This window comes from Ranitomeya imitator, chromosome 2 (assembly GCF_032444005.1).
Source record: "Ranitomeya imitator isolate aRanImi1 chromosome 2, aRanImi1.pri, whole genome shotgun sequence".
Lineage (NCBI taxonomy): Eukaryota > Metazoa > Chordata > Amphibia > Anura > Dendrobatidae > Ranitomeya > Ranitomeya imitator.
The window spans coordinates 715,221,445-715,241,403 of NC_091283.1; the positions used below are offsets into that span (position 1 = coordinate 715,221,445).

A 19,959-nucleotide genomic window follows, 5' to 3' on the forward strand; every position below is an offset into this window, starting at 1 on the left:
CAACTGGCAGGGACTAAAGAGTCCTGCAAAGCTATATACCCCAGTCAGTTTTGCAATTAGTAGATACACCTGTCCAATCCTGCAATCCAGGCACAACTGCATTACCCTCTACAACCACCGGAGGGAGCCCAAAAGCTGAATTCACAACAGCCAACCCTCGATCCAACAGCTATGTCCAGCTATCGCCCAATACAGCTGCTCCCATTCTCTTCCAAACTCCTGGAGCAGCACGTCCATGCTGAACATTCCTCCCACCTCTCATCTAACTTGCTCTTTGATAATCTGCAATCTGGTTTCCGCCCCATCACTCAACTGAGACAGTCCTGACCAAAATCACTAATGACCTACTTACAGCCAAAGCTAACGGACAATACTCTGTACTCCTCCTTCTAGACCTGTCCTCTGCTTTCGACACAGTTGGCCACTGCCTCCTACTACAGATCCTCTCCTCCTTTGGCATTAAAGACCTCACCCTATCCTAGATCTCCTCATACCTTTCCATCTGCACATTCAGCGTCTCTCACTCTCACACTGCCTCCTCATCCCACCCTCTCTCTGTTGGAGTCCCCCAAAGCTCTGTTTTAGGACCCTACTCTTCGCAATCTATACACTCGGCCTGGGACAATTCATAAAGTCTCATGAATTTCAGTACTACCTTTATGCTGATGACACTCAGATCTACCTTTCTGGCCCAGACGTCACCTCCCTGCTGTCCAGAATCCCGGAGTGTCTATCAGCCATATCCTCCTTCTCCTCTCGCTTCCTCAAACTGAATGTGGACAAGTCTGAACTCATCATCTTTCCTCCATCTCATAGATCTTCCTTACCTGACCTATCCATCGCATTAAAGGACATCATGCTTTTCCCCGTACCAAAAGTCTGCTGCCTCATAGTAACCCTCGACTCTGCCCTGTCCTTCAAACCACACATCCAAGCTCTTTCCACCTCCTGTCGCCTCCAGCTCAAAAATATCTCCAGAATCCGTCCTTTCCTCAACCATCAATTTACTAAAATTCTTGTGCATGCCCTCATCATCTCCTGCCTTGACTACTGCAACATCTTTTTCTGTGGCCTCCCTGCTAACACCCTTGCACTCCCCTTAACTCTGCTGCCTGACTAATTCATATCTCTCCTCACTACTCCTCCGCTTCCCCCCTCTGCAGATCCCTTCACCGGCTCCCATTCCCTCAGCGTATCCAGTTCAAATTACTAATACTGACCTACAAAGCCATCCATAACCTGTCTCCTCCATATATCTCTGAACTAATCTCCTGATATCTTCCCTCACGTAATCTCCGGTCCTCCCAAGACGTCCATCTCTCCTCCACACTTATTCGCACCTCACCTAACCGCCTCCAAAACTTCTCCCGAATATCCCCCATCCTCTGGAATTCTTTGCCCCAACACGTCCGACTATCAACCACATTTGGATCCTTCTGACGGAATCTGAAAACCGACCTCTTCAGGAAAGCCTACTGCCTGAACTGACCCTGCTGCCTCCTCACCACTACCGAAGCTACTGCCTCACCAACACCAGAGCTCCTGCAACCCTCAATCTACTGTCTCCATCCACACCATCTTCTAGAATGTAAGCCCGCAAGGGCAGGGTCCTCGCCCCTCTGTATCAGTCTGTAATTGTTAGTTTGCTTACTGTAAGCAATATCTGTAATTTGTATGTAACCCCTTCTCATGTACAACACCATGGAATCAATAGTGCTATATAAATAATAATAAGTATGAGAGCACTTTTGTTCTGCTTTTACCATTTACCATTGCTGAGCACCTCTGAATTGTAATGAAATTGTTTCCTGTTGAATATGCTGTTGAATTTTTTGTGGACAATAATAGAGTGGGTGGGAAGTTGTCCACCTTATCTCCACCTCAGGGTGCGGTCTGGGGCTTAAATAGCTGGCCTCCAGAGGCAGTGGGTGTTTTGTGTCTGGAGAGGAACACTCCAGAGAGATTATTATTAATTATTATTATTATTATTTATTGTTATAGTGCCATTTATTCCATGGCGCTTTACATGTGAGGAGGGGTATACATAATAAAAACAAGTACAATAATCTTAAATAATACAAGTCCTAACTGGTACAGGAGGAGTGAGGACCCTGCCCGCGAAGGCTCACAATCTACAAGGGATGGGTGAGAATACAGTAGGTGAGGATAGAGCTGGTCATGCAGCAGTTTGGTCGATCGGTGGTTACTGCAGGTTGTAGGCTTGTCGGAAGAGGTGGGTCTTCAGGTTCTTTTTGAAGGTTTCGATGGTAGGCGAGAGTCTGATGTGTTGTGGTAGAGGGTTGCAGAGTAGGGGTGATACGCCAGAGAAATCTTGTATAAGATTGTGGGAAGAGGAGATAAGAGGGGAGTAGAGAAGGAGATCTTGTGAGGATCGGAGGTTGCGTGTAGGTAAGTACCGGGAGACGAGGTCACAGATGTATGGAGGAGTCAGGTTGTGGATGGCTTTGTATGTCATGGTTAGGGTTTTGTAGTGGAGTCTCTGGGCAATGGGGAGCCAGTGAAGGGATTGACAGAGGGGAGAGGCCAAGGAATAGCGGGGGGACAGATGTATTAGTTGGGCAGCAGAGTTTAGAATAGATTGGAGGGGTGCGAGAGTGTTAGAGGGGAGGCCACAGAGCAGGAGGTTGCAGTAGTCAAGGTGAGAGATGATGAGGGCATGGACTAGGGTTTTGCAGATTCATGGTTGAGGAATGAACGGATTTGTGAAATATTTTTGAGTTGAAGTCGGCAGGAAGTGGAAAGGGCTTGGATATGTGGTTTGAAGGAGAGATCAGCGTCAAGGATTACCCCGAGGCAGCGAGCTTGTGGGACTGGGGTGAGTGCGCAGCCATTTACTGTAATGGATAGGTTCGTTGGGGGGGTCGCGTGAGATGGGGAAAGATGATGAATTCTGTTTTGTCCATGTTAAGTTTCAGAAATCTACTGGAGAAGAAGGATGAAATAGTGGACAGACATTGAGGGATTCTGGTTAGTAGGGAGGTGATATCTGGTCCAGAGATGTAGATCTGTGTGTCATCAGCATAGAGGTGATACTGAAAGCCATGAGATTCTATGAGCTGTCCCAGGCCAAAGATGTAAATGGAGAAGAGCAGGGGCCCAAGGACTGAACCTTGTGGGACTCCGACAGATAGGGGGCAAGGTGAGGAGGAGGTGTGTGAGTGGGAGACGCTGAATGTCCGGTCTGTTAGGTATGATGAGATCCAGGATAGGGCCAAGTCTGTGATGCCAAGGGAATGTAATAATAGGGAATGGTCCACTGTATCAAAGGCAGCCGACAGGTCGAGGAGGAGGAGGACAGAGTAGTGTCGCTTGCTCTTTGCGGTTAAGAGGTCATTGCTGACCTTAGTTAGGGCAGTTTCAGTGGAATGGTGTGACCGGAAGCCAGATTGTAAGTGGTCAAAGAGGGAGCAAGAAGAGAGATGGGAGGACAGTTCAAGGTAAACGTGTTGTTCCAGTAGTTTGGAGGCATAAGGGAGAAGTGATATAGGGCGACAGTTAGATACAGAGGATGGGTCAAGATAGGGCTTTTTGAGGATAGTTGTGATGTAGGCATGTTTAAAGCTTGATGGGAAAACACCAGTTGTTAGTGATAGGTTGAAGAGATGGGTTAGGGTTGGGATGAAAACTGTGGTGAGGTTTGGGATGAGGTGGGATGGGAGCGGGTCAAGAGAGATGTGTGTATTTGTGCTTAAACCTGATCCAAGGGTCTTGCTAGCCCTGAGCGGACTGATCCTCGCCACCACAAGGACTGTGCTGTGTGATACCACTTTGTTTTGTTTTGCTATTTTTGCCCAGAGGGCTGAGTTTATTATGTGCTGCATAAACCAAGCTGAAGCAAAAAATAAACCAAGGTAGATCTTAAAGAGACAGTGTTCATGTACAGCTGATTGAGTCGTTCTACCACAATACATATTGCCCTGCATCAGTGGTAAGTGGTAACAAACCTGAAACAGTACTCTGAAATTAAAGGGATTTAGCAGGATTCACCATTATACTATACTGAAAGTGTATCTAGCATACTAAAATAATTTAAACAGTTTTCTCCTATGCAGGCTCTGTCTTTGATGTTTAGATTTCTCTGACCTAATGGGTAGAGACCAGCTCTTATGATGTCTCCTATGCAAAGTGCACACACATCAAGAGATGGCAGCAATACATTTGATACAAGCTGAAGCTTAATTTGCCTGTGTGTACCTAAACTCTCATTGTTCCGAGAGCTCATCACTCCTCCCTCTCATTCTTTCCATTGGTATAAATGGGAGCTATAGCCTGGTACTTCAGTAAGGGGGCAGTCTGTCTTACTTTGATTTCACCTTGGTTTCAGAGTGAATAATGACTTTGGGAGTGGGAGAGAAGTTACTCATAAATGGAGAAAGAAGTTTACGTCACTTATAAGATGCATTACAAAGTGTCTTATAATCGACTGCACAGTATTATTGACAATTGTTGAAATGCAGTAAACATTGTATGCTAATACACCGGTTAACATATCACTGAGTAAATTGCCAGTATTAGTACAATGGAGATCAAATGATCATAAAATTTCCCTTTAAACATCTAGGCAGTACTGCATCAGGGACAATTTAATGTCTTCTCACTGTTAGCTCACCAATTCTGCTTTGACTGATGTCCCTCCTAGCAAGTGAAGCTGTGTTGGATGTCAAAACAGAGTGGGCATGTTAGGCAGCCAGGTGAGTGTGACTTGTTCCCACAGCAGCACCACTCAGATGACTGGAAGGAGCAGCACTCAGCTCTTTTTCCTCATTCCTACTAATGCTGACAGTTCTAAGCATGCCTTTTTTAAATTATGTCATACAGTATAGCAGCATGCCCTGATTTAGTCGCATAAGTCGTACTGACAGCTTTTCTTTAAAGATTGAAGGTTCTCCATTCAAATGCTACAATACAAAGAAATCCACAAAGTTAACAATAGGTTGCAACTCAATAAACAATGCAAATGGGGTGTAAATATACTCACCTGTTCTACTTGTGCAGATCATGCAAAAGTCTAATGTAAACGTCATCATGTTAATAGCCCCAGCTAAAGTCTGTAAAAAAGAAAGAAACTAGCTTTATAAATAAAACATAAGTGTGGGAGAGACCAGAAATGTAGCTCACAATTTTTAATGACAATGTGTTTCGAAAGTGGATTTTTTTCCTATGGTAGCCCTGAAAAAGAAAGGAATACAGTTTCAATATGCAAATATATTCTTTTTTTTTTTTGTGCCCAAAAGCCTGATTGTGTGAACTCACTCTATATGTAGGGAGGGAAGATATCAGTATTTTATTAAAGAAACACTCCCATCAAAGTTTTTATTTTTTTAATATATTGCAATCATCATATTATATAGCACTTTGAACTAACAATAGTTTGTTTATCCATCTACAGTTGTGCTCAAAAGTTTACATACCCCGGCAGAATTTTTGCTTTCTTGGCCTTTTTTCAGAGAATATGAATGATAACAATGGCTCAGTGGTTAGCACTGCAGTGCTTGAGTCCGGAGTTCAAATCCCACCAAGGACAACATTTGCAAGGAGTTTGTATGTTCTCCCGGTGTTTCTGTGGGTTTCCTCTGGGTACTATGGTTTCCTCCCACATTCCAAAGACATACTGATAGGGACTGTAGATTGTGAGCCTCGTCTGGGAAAGCGATGATGATGTGTGTAAACTGTAAAGCGCTGCGGAATATGTTAGCACTATATAAAAATAAAGATTATTTTTAGAACACCAAAACCTTTCCTCCAGTCATGGTTAGTGGTTGGGCGAAGTTATTTATAGTCAAACTACTGTGTTTTCTCTTTTAAAATCATAATGACAACCCCAAACATTCAAATTATCCTGATCAAAAGATCACATTCCCCATTTCTTAATACCATGTATTGCACTCTCTGACATCAATGACAGCTTGAAGACTTTTGTGGTAGTTGTGGATGAGGTTCTTCATTTTCTCAGATGGTAAAGCTGTCCACTCTTCTTTGCAAACGTCCTCCAGTTCCTGTAAATTACTTGGCTGTCTAGCATGAACTGCGAGCTTGAAATCTCCCCAGAATGGCTCGATGATATTGAGGTCAGGAGACTGAGATGGCCACTACAGAACTTTCACTTTGTTCTGCTGTAGCCAATGACAGGTCGACTTGACCTTGTGTTTTGGATCGTTGTCATGTTGGAACGTCCAAGTACATCCCATGCGCAGCTTCCGGGCTTATGATTGTGAATTTGCCTCCAGTATTTGCTGATAACATGCTGCATTCATCTTTCCTTCAACTTTAACCAAGTTTCATGTGCCTTTGTAGCTCACACATCCTCAAAATATCAGCGATCCACCTCCATGCTTTACAGTAGGAATGGTGTTCCTTTCATCATAGGCCTTGTTGACCTCTCTCCAAATGTAAGGTTTATGGTTGTGGCCAAAAAGTTCAATTTTGTTCTCATCACTCCAAATTACCTTGCTTCAAAAGTTTTGAGGCTTGTCTCTGTGCTGTTTTACATATTGTAGGTGAGATACTTTATGGCATTTGCGCAGTAATGGCTTTCTTCTGGTGACACGATCCTACAGCCTATTTTTCTTCAAGTACCTCCTTATTTTGCATCGTGAAACAGCCACACTGCTAGTTTTTATTGAGTCCAGTATTTCAGCTGATGAACAATTTTTTATGGTAGTTGTGTACAAATTTTTTTTTGGTCTACCTGACCATGGTTTTGTTTTTACAAAGTCCCTGATTTTCCATTTGTTAATCACAGTTCATCCCTTTCCTGTTTTATACTGTTCAACTACCTTTTCCTGTAGATCCATTGACAATTCTTTTGCTTTCCCCATGACTCACAATCCAGAAACATCAGTGGCTGGATGAAAGACACAAGAGTCTGTCTGGATCCCAGAAACTCACTCAACACACACACTGATTACAAGCAAACAGGTCAAAGGTGAGGAGGTTACCTTTAGTAGCCATGCAAACCCATATGTGTCAACTTCTGTGCCTGTTATCAGGTCAAAATCACCAGGGTATGTGAACTTTTGACCAGGGTCATTTGGATGTTTTGGGTTGTCATTATGAGTTAAAAAAAGAAAACACAGTAGTTTGACAATAAATGGCTTCACCCAACCACTTACCATGAGTGGAGAAAAAGTTTTGGTGTTATCATTCATATTCTCTGAAAAAAGGCCAAGAAAGCAAAAATTCTGTTGGGGAATGTAAACTTTTGAGCACAACTGTATTTCTTCTCTTTTCCATTAAGGCCTATGACATCATCAGACTAGGTGAATCCTTCCAAGCTTTATTCATTAACCTGAAATCTCTTTTCCCTGCATGCCTCATCCCCCTTTTCAATTCCTGACTAGTGTTGAGCAAATTTATCCGGATTCGGTTCCGAATACGATCGGCAGTGAATATTGTTTTTGCAATATTCGTTGAACACAGTCGTACTTCATTAGAGTCAATGGGAGTAGCAGTTACCAAATATGTTTGGAACCGATCATCAAACATACATTCGGCACAAACAGGGTACCAATATTGCACAAATATGGCAAATTCAGATTCGGCAACTGAATCAGAACAAATTTGCTCAACTCTACTCCTGACCTTGATGCTGCGCTCATACATGCAAAACTGTCCTCCTGTTTTTACACAGCATTTAGAAGGATTCAGCTAGTCAGATTTTAATCGCATGATGTAATAGACCTAATAGAAAACAGAAGAATTAATTGAGTAGAAGGGCAAAATAAGCAATTGTAAGTACACCGTTCTACATAATATGATGACTGCAATATATTAAGAGGATGGAAGTACTTTTTTAAGGAAATGGAGTATTGTAGGTATGAGGGGCATTTATTAAAGACTAGATTGTGGCCCGATTCTAACGCATCGGGTATTCTAGAATATGCATGTCCCCGTAGTATATGGACAGTGATGATTCCAGAATTCGCGGCAGACTGTGCCCGTCGCTGATTGGTCGAGGCAACCTTTATGACATCATCGTCGCCATGGCAACCATTATGACATCTACGTCGATACTGTGCTCGTTGATGATTGGTCGAGGCCTGGCTGCCTCGACCAATCAGAGACGCGGGATGTCTACGTCCTTTATAACATCATCGTCGCTGTGCCCATCGCTGATTGGTCGAGGCAACCTTTATGACATCATTGTCGCCATGGCAACCATTATGACGTCTACGTCGATACTGTGCCCGTCGCTGATTGGTCGAGGCGAATTCGCGGCAGACTGTGCCCGTCGCTGATTGGTCGAGGCAACCTTTATGACATCATCGTCGCCATGCTGTGCCCGTTGCTGATTGGTCGAGGCCTGGTGGCCTCGACCAATCAGAGACACGGGATTTCCAGGACAGACAGACAGAAAAACCCTTAGACAATTAAATATATAGATTTCCCCTGACCCACTTCCTGTAGACTGAGAGCAATAAAACTTGGCACATTTATTAGCCCTTCCCTACATAGGTGCCACCTAGGGACACACACTTCTCCAATCTCTTTAAGCAACTGTAAACACCTCGCCTGTAGAAGTCAACAGGTTGCTCTAAAAGCCACGTTGTGACTTCGGAAATCAAAGTCTCATCATCAGGAAAATACTTGCCCTTCAAAAATAACTTCATTGTTGGAAAGAGGTGGAAGTCTGATGGTGCAAGATCATGTGAATAAGGGGGATGCAGTAGAATTTCAAAGCCATAGGAGCATGCTTCCATTTGGGCAACATGTGAGTTGTGAACTGGTGCATTGCCCTGTAGAAGGTGGACACCTTTGGTGAGAAAGCCACGTCTCTTGGTTTTGATGGACTTCTGCAATTTCTGCAGCTGTGAAGCATAGTATGCCCCAGTGATCACAGTATCCTTTGCTAGGAAATCCATCAATACTACTCTGTACTGGTCCCAAAATACTGTGAGCATGAGCTTGACTGCCGAGGGTTGGGTGTATGCCTTCTTTGGAGGCGGTGAGTCATGATGCTTCCATTGCATTAACTGGACTTTAGTCTCAGCTTTTATCCTCTGTGATCCTGTGTTGAAAAAGTCCTCCTGTATTCCATGCCACATCGTTAATAGAGCCTGAGTGCATTCAACTTGTTCCTGCTTCTGGAAAGGTGTGAGCAGCTGGGGGACCCAGCGAGCTGATACCTTATGCATGTGAAGATGGTCTTGGATCTCAATTTGCAGACACTGTGTTTCGGGGTACTGCCCCTCGTCAGTGCAAAGTGGAGATCTGGTTTGGCTGTGTTAGAGGCGACTGACAGTATCCCAAAACACAGTGTCTGCAAATTGAAATTCTGGTTTGACTATTATCCCAAGTCATGTGACAAGGCTCGTTAAAGGCCGACATTGACTTGTAGGATTGCTACCTTCCAATAGGTGGCACTAGAGTTCTAGTTCTCTTCCTCTCTGAAGAGATAATTTGTCAATTTGCATAATTAGCATATTTGCCAGAGGAGCATTGTGGCTTTAAGTCTCCTCATCTTGGCATGCTTAGCATGTCAATCTCCGCAAGGAGAAACGATACTTCTTGGATATCGGTCGGATGCCTCTCACACAGCGAAACCAGATCTCCACTTTGCACTAAGGAGTGGCAGTACCCCGAAACACAGTGTCTGCAAATTGAGATTCTTGTTTGGCTATTATCCTAAGTCATGTGACAAGGCTCGTTAAAGGGTCGACATTAACTTGTAGGATTCCTACCTTCCAATAGGTAATCTCAATAATGACATTTTTGCCTTGCCTTCCAAAGTGAGAGCTAGAATTTGTAGCTGAATCCCTCCCTGATTACTTAAATAAAAAACCCAGACAATATTAACTCAGAATTACCAAGTTGGGCATTTGAACTGAGCATTCTAGACCAGAAAAATCAATGTTTATTGAAATTTGATATTTACATGATCAGAATAATATTTGCAATGACCAACAGTTCTCATGTGTTTGTTATAGGCTACTGACCTGGACTCAGGACTTTGGGGTGAAATCAAGTATTCAATTTATGGTGCTGGATCTGATCCGTAAGTAAAATCGCCTTTAAACTTATGCATGGTGAAATGGTAAAGAGTAGGGTTGAGCGAAACGGGTCGAAATTGTTCAAAAGTCGCCGACTTTTGGCAAGGTCGGGTTTCATGAAACCCGACCCGACCCCAGTGGGGGGTCGGCCATGAAGTCGGCGATCTTTTGAATCTGGAATCGGAATTCCGATCCCGATTCCCGATATGTTTAAGATATCGGGAATTGGTATCGGAATTCAGATTAAAGTGTAAAATATAGAATTAAAATAAAAAATATTGCAATACTTACCCTCTGACGCGCCCTGGTACTAACCGGCAGCCTTCCTCCTTCGAATCCGCGCTTCTAGGACCTTGCCGTGACGTCGCGGTGACGTCGCGGCTTGTGATTGGCCGCGCGGCCGCCCATGTGACCGCTCGCGCGGCCAATCACAAGCCGCGACGTCACCCGCGACGTCACCGAAGGTCCTGCAAGGGCTGATTCTTAGGAAGGAAGGCTGTCGGAAGGAAGCAGGGCGCTTCCGAGGGTGAGTATATACCTAATAGGAATATACTCACCCTCGGAAGCGCCCTGCTTCCTTCCGACAGCCTTCCTTCCTAAGAATCAGCCCTTCCAGGACCTTCGGTGACGTCGCGGGTGACGTCGCGGCTTGTGATTGGCCGCGCGAGCGGTCACATGGGCGGCCGCGCGGCCAATCACAAGCCGCGACGTCACCGCGACGTCACGGCAAGGTCCTAGAAGCGCGGATTCGAAGGAGGAAGGCTGCCGGTTAGTACCAGGGCGCGTCAGAGGGTAAGTATTGCAATATTTTTTATTTTAATTCTATATTTTACACTTAAATATGGATCCCAGGGCCTGAAGGAGAGTTTCCGCTCCTTCAGACTCTGGGAACCATGGAAACCCAATGTACTGCATTGGGTTTCGAGTTTCGGCCGACCCCGACCCCGACTTTTTTATAGGATCGGCCGATTTCACTCGACCCGACTTTTCCAAAAGTCGGGTTTCGTGAAACTCGACCCGATCCTATAAAAGTGAAGGTCGCTCAACCCTAGTAAAGAGGCTTCTCAGGGAAATAAAGAAAATTAATGGAAAAATACATGACAAATGCATGAATAATTACTACATTTCTTTTTTATATTTACATACACCTACTGCATCTTTGTATAAAAGCAATTATGGGTTAATTACGGTAGCCTGATATTGACCAAGTGCTATAAATCTCTGGCACTTGGTTGGTTGTGGGCTTTAATCACACTCCATTATACATTAATGGCACAAACCTGCTTCATACAAGAACATTATTAGATTAGAGGAAAAAGCCTGTGAAGGGGTTAAGCCCTATAATATAACAGGAGCACTTTATCAGACTTATATTAACAGTTTTAATCATGCCTCTATTGCCAGTAATTGTTGTTGCAGTCTGTGAAAAACTAAAATTTTATCCCAGTGCTTTGTATACATGTACTAGTCTGGAAGCACGGACCCCTCACTCATCCCTGCATTTTACTTGTACCACTGCGTGCGACAGCGCTCCACCACTACTCCGGGTAACTAAGTGCCTCGATTGAACAATGGCTTTTCACTGATTGCACTTAACAGCTACTTGTAACAAAGACATGATTAAAACATTAAAAAAGGCTTATAAAGTGCTTCTTTTACTTTATAGGGGTAAATCCCTTTGTCAGGTTTCCTTTTAAAGATTTTAGGGATCTTACAGTTGGAGGGACTGACAAGCGAGACTTCATAGTCTTCCTAAACTAAGGCAGTACAAATAAAACGAATGAGCACATGTTGTGTGGCCCACATACCTATTGTAATTTGGGGTGAGATTCCACAGCAGAATATGTGCTGCATCTAGAGAATTTGCTACATGTTTGCATATGTTGAACCACAGACAGCATGAATCAGAACATGTCTCCACTACTGCAGCCAGGTATGTTTGACTCTAAAATGCTGCATCATTTCAAAGTAAACATACCTTGAAAAACCAGTTGAGGACTATAAGGAGAGACCAGACGAGTCAGATGCTGTCCTCACATGGTTTTTCTTCATCCCACTCTAATTGACTGACATGTCTCTCCCATGTATGTATGCAGGGCAAGAAAAAGCCACCCAGGGTCTTCCTCAGACTGGTTATGCCTCTCCTTACAGCTTTCGGCCAACTTTTCAAAGTATGCTTCCTTTGAAATGACACAGAATTACAAAGTAAAACATACACGGCTGCAATAGTGCAATCAGGCACTTATTCATGCTGCATGTGGTTCAGGTTGCATTAATGTAATGACAGGTTCTTTTTAAGGAAGGAGAAAACAGGTCCTAAATACTCTCCTTAACATTATTGTGATGAAAATGGCTCCTATGACACATTGGAAAAACGGCTGTAGTATTGGTTCCATGACAAAATCAATGTAACGCCAAGCAGTTAGCATACTTGAAATGGGGACTAAAGGGGTCTGGCTCCAGCACATTATGCCACCCCACACCATAAAACGTGGAGTTGGACCAGTGTGACATTCCCTCATGAAGGCCTATTTTGTCTCAATATATAGTAGACGATTTCTTGTAAATAAAGAGATAACAATATTTGCCTATCCTTTCTGTCTGACAATGATCTTAAAAATATGTTAGTTACATGAGTGATGTCTAGAGGACCATCAACTGGGTTCTGCCTTATCCGTAAGGCTTTTCATTGAATTGAATTTAGAGAAACAATCTTGTATTACATGTGTCGGCTTCTATAAGTGTAGTCACAGCAAATGTAAAGTTTGTGCAATTTACCTTCATATTAGGGCTCATTCAGACATCGGTTTTTCATATGCGAGTTCTACCCATGTTTAAATTAGATTGAACTCGTACCTATTATAGTCTATGGAGCTGTTTACATGTTCATATATTTTGGAAGAATAAAAAGTCCACGCAAAATCATGGAGACATGTCCGATTTTGATGAGTCTCAAATCAAACTCGTCAATGCAAGTTTATAGGTCCACGAAAAAAAACGACCACATTTGCATCTCAACCCTGTACTATCTATTTTTCACTGACTAATTGTAGAAGCTTGAGAAGTTTCTTTTAAGTTTTTTTTTGTTCTGAGAAAAACTGATGGAACTGTGATGGTAAAAACTGCCTCTCTGAGCAAACTGTGATAAAATTCTGATCAAAATCATTGATGAAACTTGTACAACTTTTTGTGTACGATATAAATTACTGATGTCTAAATTCAAACTTAAATTATGCCATTTAAGATCTTGCCTTCATACTGTAAATTACAATATGCTACATTTTTTTGTGTGCATGGCAATATGTACAAGGTTTCTTGATTAGTGAAATGTAGTGACCACAACTGTTTCATTGGGAACCCTTATGGATTTTTGCTTTCGACATTGGCTATCCCCAAGATTTAAATGCAAGAAAAGATTTGATTGTCATCAATTCACATGATGAAATCTGTCTACACGCAATTAAAAATGTTTATAATGAAAGCGTATTTATTAAATTTGTGGACTAATGACAAAACTATTAGCCATTGATAATTTGAAATGAAACTCTTGTTCAAGATTGACATACATGACTTGTGATAATTATTTGGTATTTGTGCATGTTGTAATTTTTATTTCAGAACATGCTTCTAACATGGCGTATATGGGCTGCAAACAGTTTGGTTTAATTGGTTACAATAGACAGGGTACAGAAGTGTGTAGTAACAAATGGAATAATCGCTTGGACTACACAGGTTTACACCATGCAATGTAAGACATCATACGTACTCATTCACACCATGCAAATTATAACTGCATACTTGCTTCATTCCACCATGTAATTTGTGATTCCATAAGTTCTTGTTCACACACTGTGATATATAACAACATGCGTACTTGTTTACACCATGTGATTTATTACATAGTCATACTTACCAATTTACAATATGAGATTTGTGACTCCATACGTGCATATCAACACTATATGATGTATGACAACATGCACAATTGTTTATATCATATGATTAATTACATCATGCAAAATTAATCACATCACATGATTTATAGCAAAAAAACTCGGCAATCAGACTTAACTTAATCAGATAAAGTGATTTAATCGTGTCCACGGTAAATAACAGAAGAAACGTTTCGGTCCTATAGCCGGACCTTCATCAGTCACAATATTTGATTGTGAATGGAAGCTAGTGGACCCCAAAGATTGTGGGTTTTCATTAAGGTCATAGCTGTAGGTGGACACAGCCAGTGTCTCAGGGGGATGAATCCGGCGGTATTGCCTCTTTTGGTATAGAGCTTGTGTGTTCTGCTCAGTGGAGAACGGGGTATCCACCGCAAGTCCGGCAATACCGCCGGATTCATCCCCCTGAGACACTGGCTGTGTTCACCTATATCTATGACCTTAATGAAAACCCGCAATCTTTTGGGTCCACTAGCTTCCGTTCATGATCAAATATTGTGACTGATGAAGGTCCGGCTGTTACAGAACCCCCCAGCACCAAGAATGTTATGCAGTATATGTATGTATAATAGTTTCCTTGTGAAATGCATCAGTCCACAGGCTGCACCCCTGAACAAGATATTCTCTTTCTGACCTCCCCCCACCTTTGTAATTCCCACAGTAAATATCGGCAGGCTCCGGCCCCTTGCGGCTATTGTAATGTATGTCTGGCCTGCTATTTTTCTATTGGCCTGCCCTGTGTATCTGTGTTATATATTCTGTGTGCTGTAAATAAAGGGTGTTCTTAGACTGTAAATACGTGGAGAAGCAGTCAGCTTTTATATGCTCTCATGTAATCAAGAAATTCCTGCCAGCGTCCTTCATTCAGAATCCAGCAAAAGCAGAGTGGACCTCCTGAAACACGAGGTGGTACTGAAAGAGGTACCCCAGCTTGGTAGACCCCGTTACACCGGCTATAGGACCGAAACTTTTATCTGATTAAGTTAAGTCTGAGTGCTGAGTTTTTTGCTATTACTCATTGTATTGGAACCTATTCTGGCACCTCTCTAACGGTTGTGCACGTGTTTATTCTTATATACCATGTGACTTATGACATCGTGAACACTTGTTTTGTGCTGCTAAATGTAATTGTTAGCTAAACAACCAAGTATCATCAGCCACAACACACGTAATATAAAATAGAAAAGAAACACGAAACTCCAATGGATGTAAATGTAAAAAAAATCATCATTATTCCATCTTTAAAAAGCAGCAACATTTGCTCTCCAAGGTTTTTCACATGTAATGTATTTTAGATGCTAGCGTACCTACAGAGTTTTTGAAACAGGTTCAGGTGTAGCACGGGGCTAGGCAGAAAGCATTCGTCTCCTTTTACACCCCAGCATGCTACATGACAGTGGGTCCAGGCTGAGTGTGTGGACTTGTACTGTGAGAGCACCACACCCATTCAGGCTTCATGTAGCCGGTGGTGAAGGATGGCCAGAACCATAGGGTTCGAGAGTTCAATAAAGGAGACTGTTATTCAAATATAGAGTCTTTAAAGAACAATAACTTGACAAAGGATATATACAAGGGATAGCAGGTACAAAGTCTTATGGTTGTTTCCTAAAAGGCATAAAGAATTCTCCCTCACTCCGTATCCATCCTCTGTAGTTCTACTCCAGGCCTCTACAGACTCACTGTTTCATCCTACATTGCCGCAACCCAGCCTTAATGCCATAGTACTGATGAACAAGTCTCTCAACCCGCTCAGCAGTTCTATTTTTCCACTACTGGTGCCCTGGATCTTCCACTTGGGATCCCCACCAGTCCCACAAACTCAGGCTTGTTTAGGTCCTTTACCTTCAGAGATGCAAGTTTGGGGGTTCGGGACTTGGGGTCCTTTCCATGGATGCCTCCTCCGGAAGGCCACTGTGACTAATCAGTTACTGCTTCTTTAGGATCTTGCTATCTGTGTCCTTAAGTCACCTTTTACTGTGGATCATCCCAACGGAAGCACTGCTAACACTACACTCTAAACTCCAACTCCTGATTTACAGGAAGCAGTCACTTGCCCTAACACTAAGTGCCTACCATTTATGGGCTAGTTCCAAACATTAACACTATTTCAACCTAATGTCATTACCTAAGCTACAGTCAACTATCTATTGCTATAATACCTATCTTATACACCATAAGACTATAATAATAATTTTATTTCTATAGCATTAACATATTCCGCAGCACTTTACATTTTAGAGGGGACTTGTACAGACAATAAAAGACATTACAGAATAACAATAATCACATAAATTAACAGATACCAAGAGTGAGGGTCCTGCTTGCAAACATACAATCTATGAGGAAATAGGGGAGACATGAAAGGTGCATGGTAACAATTGCTTTCATTGTACGGTCCAGCCATCAATGTAATAAATAGGGTGTTCATGTAATGCTGCATGAACTGGTAACCATCCAGTATGTGTAAAAGTACAGACACAGAGGGCTATCAATTGCATGAAGGGTGTGAGGACAGATGATACAAGGGCACTGTTTTGAAGAAAATTTTGAATGGGTAGCACATGGATAGTTAGATAACTATGTTTAGGCGATAGGCCAGTCTGAAGAAATACATTTTTATGGCATGTTTAAAACTGTAGGCATTGGGGATTAATCGAATTGTCCTGTGTAGTTCATTCCAAAGAATTGGTGCAGCACGCGAGATGTCTTTGAGACGGGAGTGGGAGGTTTGGATTATCGAGGATGTTATTCTTAGGTCAGTAGCAGAACCAATGACACTGGAAGGGTGGTAGACTGAGACAAGGGAGAAAATGTAGTGGAGTGCTTTGTGGGTGAGAGTGATCAGTTTATATTGAACTCTGGAGTGGATAGGAAGCCAGTGCAATGACTGGCACAGGGTAGAAGCATCTGTGTAGCAGTCTATGAGGAATATGATCTTGGCTGCAGCATTCAAGACAGATTGGAGAGGAGAAAGTTTAGTATGAGGGAGACCGATTACTAGAGCGTTACAATAGTCCAGACTAGAATGAATAAGAGCTACAAATTACTAAACATTGCATAAGAACATATTACATTTCAAATGACACAATATTTACACAAGACACAAGACATTATTCATAATCACAACACATTTCAACAAAGATCGTGTCTCTTCAAGGGGGAAACGTGGGCAGCATATCCTTATATTTACATAGGAAAATGGTAACAGTGTTTTCTAGCATCTTCTTTGGTGTCTTTTTGGACATTTTTGCAGTGTCTTTTCTGTTGATATCTTTTTCTTTAACTGTATCTATAAACTGAAATAAGTTAGGTCATTTTTTCTTAGCTGTAACTGCTAAAAAACCCTCAAAAATACTGAACATATGCAAGTCATTTTGGTATTGCAGTGAGTATGTTCAATCTTTAACAACATTTTTAAGTGCTTGTTCATCTAGATTTCAGGCTTAAAGCAAAGCACTACTTATTTTTTAGCCTTGTAGTGAAGCTTTAACCCCTTCACTCTGAGTCTGTTTTCACCTTCATGACTGTGCCAAACTTTACAATTCTGACCAGTGTCACTTGATGTGGTAATAACTCTGGAACTTTGCAACAGATCCCACTAATTCTTATCATGTTTTTTCATGACATATTGTACCTCATGATAGTGGTAACATTTCACTGAAAAAACGAGCGTTTATATGTGAAAACAATGTAAATTTTGAAAAAAATGAGAAAATTTGGCATTTTTCAAAACTTTTGATTTTATGCCCTTAAATCAGAGCATTATCTCGCTCAAAATATTTAATAAATAACATTTCCAACATGTCTACTTTACATTAGCACAATTTTTGAAATATGCTTTGTTATATAGGAACTTATAAGGGTTAAAATTTGAACAGCAATTTCTCACTTTTCCAGCAAAATTTACAAAACCATTTTTTTAGGGACCACATTCATTTGAAGTGACTTTGAGGGGCCTATATGACAGAAAATACTCCAAAGAGACACCATTCTAAACTGCACCCCTCAAGATGCTCAAAACTACATTTAAGAAGTTTATTAACCCTTCATTTGCTTCACAGGAATTTTTGGAATGTGGAAGGAAAAAACTTACATTTATCTTTTTGTACAAAAATGTTACTTTAGACCCATTTTTTTTTATTTTTGCAAAGGTAACAATAAAAAAAGTACCAGAAAATTTGTACTGCAATTTCTCCTGAGCATGCTGATACCTCATATGTGGGAAAAAACACTGTTTAGGCACACGGCAGGGCTCGGAAAGGAAGGAACGCCATTTGACTTTTTTTATGTAAAATTTTCTGGATTAATTAGCTGACCCCATGTCGCATTTGGAGAACTCATGATGTGCCTAAACAGTTGAAACCCCCCAATTGACACCATTTTGGAAACAAAACGGCTTTGGGAACTTATCTAGATGTGTGATGAGCACCTTGAACCTCCAGGTATTTAAAGAAGTTTATAACATTAAGCCATGAAAATAAAATATCAAAATTTCCCCACAAAAAATGTTTACAAGGGTAACAAGAGAAATTTTAGAATAAAATTTGTTGTGCGATTTCTCATGAGTACTCAGATACCACATACAGTGCCTACAAGTAGTATTCAACCCCTGCAGACTTAGCAGGTTTACACATTTGGAATTAACTTGGCATTGTGAAATTTAGACTGTAGATCAGCCTGGAAGTGTGAAATGCACTGCAGCAAAAAAGAATGTTATTTCTTTGTTTATTTTTTTTTTAAATTGTGAAAAGTCTTTTCAGAGGGTCATTTATTATTCAACCCCTCAACCCACCAGAATTCTGTTTGGTTCCCCTAAAGTATTAAGAAGTAGTTCAGGCACAAAGAACAATGAGCTTCACGTGTTTGAATTAATTATCTCTTTTTCCAGCCTTTTCTGACTATTTAAGACCCTCCCCAAACTTGTGAACAGCACTCATACATGGTCAACATGGGAAAGACAAAGGAGCATTCCAAGGCCATCAGAGACAAGATCGTGAAGGGTCACAAGGCTGGCAAGGGGTACAAAACCCTTTCCAAGGAGTTGGGCCTACCTGTCTCCACTGTGGGGAGCATCATCCGGAAGTGGAAGGCTTATGGAACTACTGTTAGCCTTCCACGGCCTGGACAGCCTTTGAAAGTTTCCTCCCGTGCCGAGGCCAGGCTTGTCCGAAGAGTCAAGGCTAACCCAAGGACAACAAGGAAGGAGCTCCGGGAAGATCTCATGGCAGTGGGGACATTGGTTTCAGTCAATACCATAAGTAACGTACTCCACCGCAATGGTCTCCGTTCCAGACGAGCCCGTAAGGTACCTTTACTTTCAAAGCGTCATGTCAAGGCTCGTCTACAGCTTGCTCATGATCCCTTGGAGGACTCTGAGACTGACTGGTTCAAGGTTCTCTGGTCTGATGAGACCAAGATCGAGATCTTTGGTGCCAACCACACACGTGACGTTTGGAGACTGGATGGCACTGCATACGACCCCAAGAATACCATCCCTTCAGTCAAGCATGGTGGTGGCAGCATCATGCTGTGGGGCTGTTTCTCAGCCAAGGGGCCTGGCCATCTGGTCCGCATCCATGGGAAGATGGATAGCACGGCCTACCTGGAGATTTTGGCCAAGAACCTCTGCTCCTCCATCAAGGATCTTAAGATGGGTCATCATTTCATCTTCCAACAAGACAACGACCCAAAGCACACAGCCAAGAAAACCAAGGCCTGGTTCAAGAGGCAAAAAATCAAGGTGTTGCAGTGGCCTAGTCAGTCTCCTGACCTTAACCCAATTGAAAACTTGTGGAAGGAGCTCAAGATTAAAGTCCACATGAGACACCCAAAGAACCTAGATAACTTGGAGAAGATCTGCATGGAGGAGTGGGCCAAGATAACTCCAGAGACCTGTGCCGGCCTGATCAGGTCTTATAAAAGACGATTATTAGCTGTAATTGCAAACAAAGGTTATTCCACAAAATATTAAACCTAGGGGTTGAATAATAATTGAC

At 42.1% G+C, this 19,959-nt stretch overlaps 1 protein-coding gene across 2 annotated transcripts in view; it reads left to right on the plus strand.

Moving 5' to 3' along the window:
* Positions 1-19,959, plus strand: part of CDHR1 (cadherin related family member 1) — a 298,449-nt gene that overhangs the window by 137,174 nt on the left and 141,316 nt on the right. For both annotated transcript variants that reach the window (XM_069753136.1, XM_069753137.1), the window contains exon 14: positions 9,948-10,015. In XM_069753136.1, the coding sequence (XP_069609237.1) occupies positions 9,948-10,015 (68 nt within the window). The remainder of the gene's footprint in view (positions 1-9,947; positions 10,016-19,959) is intronic.